Source organism: Rhincodon typus, chromosome 17 (genome assembly GCF_021869965.1).
Source record: "Rhincodon typus isolate 14 chromosome 17, sRhiTyp1.1, whole genome shotgun sequence".
NCBI lineage: Eukaryota > Metazoa > Chordata > Chondrichthyes > Orectolobiformes > Rhincodontidae > Rhincodon > Rhincodon typus.
Genome location: NC_063348.1, coordinates 59,890,677 through 59,901,826, shown reverse-complemented (window position 1 = coordinate 59,901,826; position 11,150 = coordinate 59,890,677). Strand labels below are relative to the sequence as shown.

Below are 11,150 nucleotides of genomic sequence, written 5' to 3'. Positions count from 1 at the left end.
AACCTCATCCCACCCCCTTGACCTGTCCGTCCTCCCTGGACTGACCTATCCCCTTCCTAACTCCCTACCTACACTCACCTTTCCTGGCCCCATCCCCGCCTCTTCGACCTGTTTGTTTCCTCTCCACCTATCCTCTCCTCTATCCCTCTTCTATCCGCCTCCCACTCTCTCCCTATTTATTTCAAAACCCCCTTCCCCTCCCCCTTTTCTGATGAAGGGTCTAGGCCCGAAACGTCAGCCTCTCTGCTCCTAGTATATTAAGAGATACAGGAGCTATTCGGATCCTTTTCCTGTGGAACAACATATTTTTTCCATCAGAATGCATTCAAAGCCAGAGATTTAATAAACAGAGCAGTGGAGAGTATATTCTCACTCTTCGAAAGTGACAATATTGGGAAACAATCACAGTTCAGAAATTGCCTATAGATGGCATTGATTCACAAGACCGTAAGTTGTAGAAGCAGATACAGATCATTCAGCCCATCAAGAATGCTCCCCCATTCAACGAGAACATGGATGACCTGATAATCCTCAATTCCGCTTTCCTGCCTTTTCCTCCCATAATCCTTGATTCCCTTATAAATCTGTCTCTCTCAGCCTTGAACATACTTAATGACCCAGCCTCAACAGCCCTTTGCAGTAAAGAAATCCACTGATTCATTACCCTCTGAGAGAAGAAATTCCTGCTCATCTCTGTCTTAAATGGGTGACTCCTTACTCTGAGATGATGCGCTTTGGTCCTGGACTCTCCTACAAGAGGAAATAATATTTCCCCATCTCCCCTATGAAGCCCCTAAAAATCTTGTACGTTTCAGTAAGGCCGCCTCTCATTCTTCTAAATTCCAGAATACAGGCCCAAACTTCCTCAACCTCTCCTCATAAAACAGTCCCTGCATACCCAGGATCAGCTGAGTGAAGTTTCTCTGGACTGCCTGCAGTGCAAGTTTATATCTCCTTAGATAAGGGGCCCAGAGCTGTTTACACTATTCCAGGTATGGACTGACTAATGTTTTGTACAGTTTTAGCAAAACCTCCTCACTTTTATATTCCATTCCATTTGAAACAAAAGCCAACATTATACTTGTCTCCCCTATTAGCCATTGAACTTGAATGGTAGCGTTTTGTGGTTATGCACGAGGACCCCCAAAGGGTCTGCAGCCTTCTGTAATTGTGAATTTAAATAACACTCAGCTCCTCCATCCTTCCTGCCAAAGTGCATAATCCCACATTCCCCCATAATATGTTCCTACTGCCAAGTTTTTGCCACTTGTTTAACCTGTCTATATCCCTCTGCAAAGTCCTTCTGTTACTGTCCCCACTCCAAATCCCCCCACCTACTGTTGTGTCATCCACAAAGCTGGCAATAGCATATTCACTTTCACCATCCAAGCCATTAATATCACTCTGAGCTAATGACTTGGTAGAAGCCAAAGTTATTGCTTCGCCTATAATCAGAGAGTCTTGTGTGAGGTTAGAGTCATGGAACTGTTACAGAAATAGGTTCCGGCTAGTTTTCCTTTTTGTGCGGTGACCAGAGCGATGGCTCCTGGTGACAGGTTGTTACAGCCAAAGTGATACCACAAGTGGATATTCGGGGAGCTGACACTTGCCTCACGGAAGTGGATAAGCCCAAAGAACTGTTTAATAAGTCGTCGTCAGTTGAAACCAATCTGAAGGTAAGCAAGTCAATATAATCAACCCCCACAGGCTGAGAGAGTTCCAGAGCGTTATGATTTTAAAAATAGGATCCTGCTGAGGAAGTGGTGATCTCCTCACAGACCCACAACAGTGGGCACTTATTCACCAGGTAATGGCACTATCCACAGACCCCAAAGAGATACTGATGATGTATTGGAATACAAAAATCTGAAGCATTGGTAAACTGGTACTTTTACTGATCAGGTCTTCACAGGGACATGGTACAGTTTTGTAAAACCTGCCTTACGTGGCATGTGATGGGAAAACCTCGCCATCCAATCAAACTGACACCATGAATTACCAGTACCAGGTTTTGAGGAACGTTGCAGACAGATGTGGACTGTGTAGGACCAGTAGCAAAACTGAAACTGTGACCATCACCATATTCTCCCTGTGATGGATTAACACTCCGCTTCCAGAAGAAATCTCAACTAAAATTGTGGTGGAAAAATTAACTCCCCATCTTCACTCATTAAGGACTAGCAATAGAAATATAGCTGGACCAAGGTTCCAATTTCATGTCTAAACCTTTCAATGTGAAACTTGGAAATAACACCATCAAAGTCCGCAGCATATCATCCATAGATACTGCGACCTTTAGAAAGATACCATCACAATCTCAGGACAATGTTTAAAGCACATTGTCCTGAATATTCTCACTGAGAGTTAAAGGTTTGGTTCTTCTATTACAAACACAGAGAGAATGCTGAAAAAACTCAGCAGATCTGGCATCATCTGGAGTCCAATATTCCTCCTCTTCAGAATTGAAAGATATCAGAAAATGGGTTTTTTATACTTTTGATAGCAGTCACAGAGATGTACAACATGGAAACACACCCTTCGGTCTAACCTGTCCATGCCAACCAGATATCCTAAATTAATCCAGTCCTATTTGCAGGCATTTGGTCCCTATCCCTCTAAATCCTTCCTATCCATACATCCATCGAGGTGCCTTTTAAATGTTCTAATTGTACCAGCCTCCACTACTTCCTCTGGCAGCTCATTCTATACACACACCACCCTCTGCGTGACAAAGTTGGCCCTTAAGCCCCTTTTAAATCTTTCCCCCCTCACCTTAAAACTATGCTGTCCAGTTTTGGACCCCCCTACCCTGGCAAAAAGACCTGGACTATTCACGCTATCCATGTCCCTCATGATTTTATAAACCTCTATATGGTCACGTTCCCCCACTCTACCTCCAACACTCGAGGGAAAATAGGTAGAGAAGGAGCAAAGAGGGTAGATGGCATAGATGATGATGGCGTAGATGATGATGAAAGAAAAATAGATGCAAAATGGGTGTAAGTTAATAAATGAAAGGGAGAGAATGGGTCCTCACTATGAAAGGCAAAGGAAACAAAACAAGGCTATGGGGGGGAGGGGTGGGGGGTGAGAACGTGAGAACAAAAGAGAACAGACATCATACTTCATTTTCTGAGAACAGACATCATTTTCTGATGAAGGGTTTAGGTCCGAAACGTCTGCCTTCCTGCTCCTCTGATGCTGCTTGGCCTGCTGTGTTCATCCAGCTCTACACCTTGTTATCTCAGATTCTCCAGCTTCCAGCATCTGCAGTTCCTACTATCTCATACAATTTTAACACCATTTTCTGATGAGGGGTTTAGGCCCAAAACGTCAGCCTTTCTGCTCCTCTGATGCTGCTTGGCCTGCTGTGTTCATCCAGCTCTACACTTCATTACTGAGCACTTGAAGATAAACGTAGTTTCTGAACAATGAAGTCAACTTTTGAAGTGGGCCATGAGCCACTTTGGAAAAAGTAGCTATGCAAAGCTTTTAGGAAGGTAAGAGATTCAGTTCATTTCCCCTAACTCCTTGAAAACCTGGATTTGGAAGAGACCATCGGAACTATTATTAAAAAGGGATATATTTCTGAATTTGGATTATTTCGTAAATATTAAAAGCAAGCAACAAAACTGGTTAGGATTGAGTTTTGTTTTCTGATAACTTCTCTACTTTGAGTTCACTGTAGAAACCTGAGCATGGTGTTTATTCTGGGCAGTGGGACAAAAGGGAAACTATTGAACATCAGAACTGAGTTCTGAGGAAGTGTCACCGGACCCGAAACGTTAACTCTGTTTTCTCCTTCACAGATGCTGCCAGACCTGCTGAGCTTTTCCAGCAACTTTGTCTTGTTCCTGATTTACAGCATCTGCAGTTCTTTTGGTTTTTAAACTATTGACCATATTGGTGATTGAATATGTCAATCACAACCCCCATTTGTTTGTATTTCCTCTTCCACGTAAGCGCAGGTAATTTAAAAATCTCCCAACACTAACAGAGGACAGGACCTCCGTGAAATGGATTTCCTATTTTGGATCAGTGAGTAAGCATTGATTTTTCTTTCCAATCCAATCACTGGTCAACTTCCCAGGGACACTGGGAAATTTCTAATGCAGTTACGCCCTTGCTGGCAGCACCATGTTGGCCACAATTATGTCACTCAGTACCAGAATCAGAGTGCTAGCTGCTGTGTAACTAGTTTTGGAGCAAGTTGATGATCTCTCATAATGATAAGCAAATATCAGTACAGAATATTTTGTAACAGAGACATTTTCCTGCAACATGCTTTTAAGATTTTTGTTCGCTGAACCCGGTTCATTCTCCATCTCAAAAGCCCTGTGCAAAGGGCACCATTTGTTTTTTCTTAAGCTTGAATTTGGGACACCACTAATCATGAAGATTGATACCACGATCTGTGGTCCTTGCCAAAACTCCATTTATCTTTTTGTCACTTCCAAGGCCAGACTGTTCACAACCAAGGTGTCATACCTGGCCTGCCAAGCACATTCTGGCATCAGCACTAAAGACTACCTCTTTCCAGCACCATACACCATCCCAGTTATACATGGAACCTGAATTATTGGACAACAATTTATTTGTTTGAGCGTTCAATAAGCGTAGTGGATCAGTTAAATCAAACTAACCCAAAGAAGTTTCTGTCTTTGGGACTTAACTGGAATTCAGAAATCATTTGTTCAAAATTAAGATAGCTCACAAAATTAGCAAAACAGCAGATCTGGACAAGTGTAGTGCAATAAAACCAGTTTAATTCTTGATAAACAAAGTACTGAAAAAGGCAACTTTTATTATAAAAACCCAAACCCATTTGTGAATCAGCAAATATAATTTCAAGCAGAATACTGAGACTCATCAAGGGAAGGGAGAATATACCAAAAATAATGAGTTAATTGATTTTACCATTAGTAAGGGGGCAAAATATCAGTATTTTAAACAAACCACATGGCTAAAACTAAAGGATTAAACTGGGCAGTGATATACAACCATTTTCATCTTATTTAAAACTTTAACTTGGTCACCAAGAAGTGATTGGTCTTCCTTTGTAGGAAGCACCTGTAGACTTAGACTTAATCAGTGCTCCCACACAACTGGCACATTGGTTCAAACTGCTAGGGTTTCTCATCAATTAGAAAGTGCATTTAACGTTATAAAGGACAACACGCCAACACACCCTTTCTCAAAGGCATGTCAAATATCAACTTGAAGCTTCTTCCCCCAGTGCTTTTGAAAATTGCATAATATCCAATGTCTAATTGCAACTCAAGAGAAAAAGAAAACTTTATTCCCATTACTGAACACAATTCATGCTCTATTACACTGGAATTGTGCATTACATCATCTATGTAACCCAGTTTGAGCTCTTCACTGTTTCAGTTCAACGTAGTTAGCTGGAAAAAGACCATATCTGCCTCGGCATTCCCCTCGCCACCATCCTTCGTCAATCATCTCAATGTTGGTGATGATGTCATCGGGATCAAATGAAATTTCATCATCGCCATCTGAAACATTACACAAAGACCACATGGTGAGTTACAGACAATACACAGCATCAAAACAGGACACTGCCTCATTCCTGAAACCTCAGCTCACTTTGTTTCTTTCTCCTTCAGGTAATCACCCAGCCTTCCCTCTGACACACCTCATCATCCTGACTTGGAAATAGATCACTGTTCCTTCAGTGTCATTGGGTCACAATCTGAAATCTCCCTCCCTGACAGCATTGTAGTTATTCTTACATATAGATGACTGCAACAGTGCAAGGCAGCAGCTCATCATCCCTTCTCCAGGGTCATTTGAGATGGGCAATAAATACCAGATTAGCCACTGATGCTCAGATCCCATAACCAAATTTTCAAAAATCTAAACAGTAGCAAGTTTTACATTCTGGCCACAGTCTGCTATTTAAGTTTCTGATCAATTCCTATCAGATTATTTTTTACAAGTGACTCTAGTTACGTCCCTAATTTTGGATTTATCCACTAGACTGGAAACATCAGCTCTACATCTATCCCACCAAACCTAGAAACATAGGAACAAGCAGCAGGAGTGGGCCATTCGGCCCTTTAACCCCTCCCTACCATTCAATAGGATCATGGCTAATCATCAACTCAGTCCCCTGGTCTCACTTTCTCCCCATTCCCTTTGATCCCTTTACTTCTATGAATGATATCTAACTCCTTCTTGAAAACATTTAATGTTTTAGCCTCAACAGTCTCCTGAGGTAGAGAATTCTGCAGGCTCCCCACTTTTCAGGTGAAGAATTTTCTCCTAGTCTTTCTCCTCATCTCAGCTCTAGAAGGCTTATCGTTATTCTTAGGCTGTGACCCCTGGTTCAGGACTCCTTGGTCATTGAGAACAATCTTCCTGCACCTGACCAGTCTAGTCCTGCTCGAATTTTATATGTTTCAATGAGATGCCCCCTCATTCTTCAAAAAGTTATGGGGACATTTTCTGCCTCTCCTGGATTGGATTGTTTCAGTGACAATTAATTGCCTGAAATTTAAACAATGGCCTTTCACTACAACTTTCAGATTTTTTTTAAACTAAGGCAGTGAAGGCCTTCTGATGGATACTGTTAAGTCAAGGTCAGATTTTGATGCTGAAGTGTCTGCATGTTTGTATGTATTGAAAATGCCAGTAAATATAATCCTAATCAAACCCCATACATTAGTTCAGCCACCAGGATTCAGTCTGGTAAACCTTTTTTGCACTCCTTCCATATCCAGAACTTCCTTCCTCAAATAAGGAAACCAAAATGACACATAACGTACTCCAGGTATGATCTTTCCAAAGCCCTGTATAATTGCAGCAAGACATCCCTGCTCCTGTACTCGAACCCTCTCACTATGATGGCCAACATACCACTTGCCTTCTTCACTGCCTGTTGCTCCTCCATGATTACTCTCAGCATCTGGTGTTTGAGGACACCCAGGTCTCACTGCACCTCCCCCTTTCCCAATCTGTCACCATTCAGATAATAACTACGGCACATTTATCCACATTATACTGCATCCTCCATGTATTTGCCCATTCACTCAGCTTGTCCAAATCACACCGAAAAATCTCTGCATCGTCCTCAGACTTTACCCTCCCTCCTAGCTTTGTTTTATCTGCAAACTTGGAGAAACTACATGTACTTCCCTCATCGAGACGATTAGCGTACATCATGAATAGCAGGGGTCCTAGCATTGGGTCCACTGGTCATTACCTGCCACTCGGAACAAGACCCATTCATACTCTTTGTTTGCAATCTGCCAACCAGTTTCAATCCATTTTAGTACACTACCCCCATCCTATCCACTTTAATTTTATATGCCAATTTCTTACATGGGATGTTATTGAAAGCTTCTTAAAATCCAAGTAAACCACATCCACGTGCTCCCTCTTATCCAGTCTATTAGTAACATACTCAAAAAATTCCAGCAGATTTGTCAAGCACAACTATCCTTTTGTAAATCCATGCTGTGTTCATTTCTATCTACCAAGTGCTCTGCTATTAAATCTTTAAAATAGATTCTAGCATTTTCCCTGCTATTGATAACAAGCTAACTAGTCAATAATTCCTGGGTTTTTCTCTGCCTCCAGATGTGGGGTTACATTTACCACCCTCCAATCCATTGGAACTGTTCCAGAATCTATAGAATTTTAGAAGCTGCACCTGCTGTTTCTAAAGCTACTTCCTTAAATACTCCAGGATGAAGCTCATCAGGTCCTGGGGATTTACATGCTTTTAATCCAGCTAGTTTCCCAACATCATTTCCCCACTAATACTAACTTTTTTTCAATTCCTCCTTCCCATTAGATCCTGTATTCCCCTCTATATTTGGGATGTTAGTTGTGTCTTCTTTTGTGATAACGGAACTAAAGTACGAACTTAATTGAAACAAAATCAGAAATTGCTGGAGAAACTCAGCAAGTCTAGCAGTATTTGCGGAGTTAACATTTCGGGTGCAGTGACCCTTCTTCAGAGTGGTCTCAAAACGTTAACTCTGCTTTCTCTCCACAGTAGCCATGATGCGGGATTGCTGGCATTGGACTGGGGTGGACAATGTCAGAAATCAGGGGACACCAGTAAAGTGCCAGACAAAAAGGGGCTATGCTCTGAAAGCTTGTGATTTCAAATAAACCTGTTGGGACTATAACCTGGTGTCATTTGATTTCTGGCCTTCTCCCCACAGATGCTGCCAGACCTGCTGAGTTTCTCCAGCAATTTGTTTTTTTTCCCCCAGATTTCTAGCATCCACTGTTCTTTATTTTGTTTTTATGTATTTAATTGGTCTGCTATCTCTTTGGTCCCTGTTATAAATTCCCCCAGGTTCTGACTGTAGGGGACTCACATGTGTCTTTATTGATTTTGTTTCTCTTCACATACTTATACCTGCTATCAGTTTCTATGTCACCTGCAAGCTTAGTCACACACTTAGTCAACTCCTTCTTAATCAGTCTTGTTGTCCCCCTTTGCTGGATTCTAAACTCCTCCCAATCCTCAGCTCTGTTATTTCATGTTTGGTCAATTTGCACACTTCTTCCTTGGCTTTAATACTGTCCCTAACTTCCCTTGTTAGCTATGGTCTGACCATGCTTCATGTGTTATTTTTATGCCAGACTGGAATGATCAGTTTGCAGTTGATCCATGCACTCTTTAAATGTTTGCCATTGCCTATCCACTATCATCTCTTTAAATAACAATTCCCAATTTATCATAGCCAGCCTGTGCCTCATACTAATCCCAGAAACAATTAAACCGCTCTCTTTTTAATAAAGAATTCTATCCTATTGTAGTCACTCTTATTCAAGGACCCACATACAACTAGGCTGTCAATTATTCCTTTCCCGTTACACAATAGCCAGTCAAGATGGCCTTTGTCTAGATGGTTCCTCAAATGTACTGATTCATAAAACTATCCCGTATACACGTTTATAACCTCCTCCACAGTATTGCTACTGATTTGATTTGTCCAATCTATATGCAGATTGAAGTCGCCCATAATTACAGCTGTACCTTTCTTACTAGCATATTTAATTCCCCTTTTAATGTCATCCCCAATATTACTACAGTTTGGGGGTCAATATAAAACCCACAGTATTGCTTTCTGTCCCTTGGTGTTTCTAAGCTCAACCCATGCAGATCCAACTTCAGCAGAGCTAACATCCTCTTCACCACTGCACTCATATCCTTTCATCATCTTAAACACTTCTATTAACTCACTATTCATCCTTCTGTTTGCTTGAGGGAAGTGACTGAACCTATTCAGTTTATTCTGACTGTTATAAGCTATCCCTCAGAGCTCTAATATACATCTTGTAATGCCATGGTGAAGTTTCTCCAGTGCTCCTCTCTGTAAATGGATTGTATTACGGTACAGCCGTGCACTTACCAGCCTGGTAGTCATACAATGCTACAGCTGTGATCCCATACTCATTTCCGTATTCTGCATAAGTGGGCTCATCTGGAAAAGACAAAACAAGGTGGAATGGTAAATGATTCAAACAAAAATATTCAAATATCTTTTAAAAAGGCCCTCATTTACAATAGAATTTTCTTTCCTTTAAAAGCAGAAAACTTTCCAATAACTGTAAATAATTTAAGATGGTACCCTTTCCTTCAGGAGCAACGGTTAAAATTGCATATTAGCCATTACCTCTTTGGTAACCTTGACTTTCATCTGGCATCTGATAAACCGCTTCTTGTTCATATGTTGTCTCTTGGTAGTGTGGCTCATCACTACTATAGGTGGGTTCTGCTTCATAGACAGCCTCTTCCTGTACAGGGGGTTCCTGAAAAATTGGGAATAATTGAAACTTGCTTCAACTTGCATTCCACATTCATTCCTTCCTATTGAATGAGTGCTCAGAATGGTTATATACCATTATACATACAGGGAATGGGTTGTTAACTTTTCCTGACTATCCTAGAGCCACCATCATTCACATCCCTTTTACATTCTTTTTCTTTCTTCACTTTGAGTCAATAACCTCTTTATCTTTTGTGTTGGGTTTCTGCACCATCTGCCCTCTTGCTCCTCCTCTGCTTATGTCAAAAAGTATTAAAAAGAAACCTATTTTCCAACACTGTTCAATTCAGAAGAGCCATACCAGACTCGAAACATTAACTTTGCTTCTCTCTCTGATGCCAGACCTGCTGAGTTTCTCCAGCATTCTGCATTTATTTCAGATTCCAAGCATCTGCAGTATTTTGTCTTTATGCATTTTTGTTTATTAGCTACAAAAATATTGGAAAACAATTGTTTAAAAAAATGGCTGTTTTGCTAGAGGAAATCGGTTAAAGGCCAGTGGTCACATTAGCAAACCTTCCAGGAATAGATGTATCAAGGATGAGTAACCCTAATGGCATGGGTCTTCATTCTATGAATGGAGCATGAGCTCCAAATAGTTGGAGTGTTCTCACTTGTTAAACCTTGAGGGATATCTGGGCGGAGCTATGTTCTTTCTTTTATCTGAGACAACAAGGTGTAGAGCTGGATGAACACAGCAGGCCAAGCAGCATCAGAGGAGCAGGAAGCCTGACGTTTCGGGTCTAGACCCCTCTTCAGAAATGGGGGAGGGGAAGGAGGTTCGAAATAAATAGGGAGAGAGGGGGAGGCGGATAGAAGATGGGTAGAGGAGAAGATAGGTGGAGAAGAGACAGACAGGTCAAAGAGGCGGTGATGGAGCCAGTAAGGGTGAGTGTAGGTGGGGAGTTAGAGAGGGGATAGGTCAGTCCAGGGAAGATGGACAGGGCAAGGAGGCGGGATGAGGCTAGTAGGTAGGAGATGGGGGTGGGGCTTGAGGTGGGAGGAGGGTATAGGTGGGAGGAAGGACAGGTTAGGGAGGCGGGTACGAGTTGGGCTGGTTTTGTGATGCGGTCGGGGGGAGGGGAGATTTTGAAGCTTGTGAAGTCTACATTGATACCATTGGGCTGCAGGGTATCTAATTTGTTTAACAAATGAGCAACATCCCAGAAATGAATTTCCATACAACCAATAAAGAGAGATAGAGATTGAGTATTAAAAACATTATTCACCTCATAAACTGGACTAGGTGATCGCTGCTCCCTAACAGGGGATGGAGCAGAAATAGGTTCCTGGGATGCAGGAGGCTCCCGGGATGCAGGAGGCTCCCGGGATGCAGGA

The 11,150-nt window shown here is 41.8% G+C and overlaps 1 protein-coding gene across 1 annotated transcript in view; it reads right to left on the bottom strand.

Annotated features, from left to right (window-relative positions):
- The window catches only part of LOC109920159 (liprin-alpha-1-like), a 117,314-nt gene that overhangs the window by 28,096 nt on the left and 78,068 nt on the right, over positions 1-11,150 (bottom strand). Inside the window, exons 18-20 of the mRNA XM_048606905.1 lie at positions 9,660-9,795; positions 9,396-9,467; positions 5,384-5,516 (exon numbers count right to left, since the gene is read on the bottom strand). Coding sequence (XP_048462862.1) covers positions 5,384-5,516; positions 9,396-9,467; positions 9,660-9,795 — 341 coding nt within the window. The remainder of the gene's footprint in view (positions 1-5,383; positions 5,517-9,395; positions 9,468-9,659; positions 9,796-11,150) is intronic.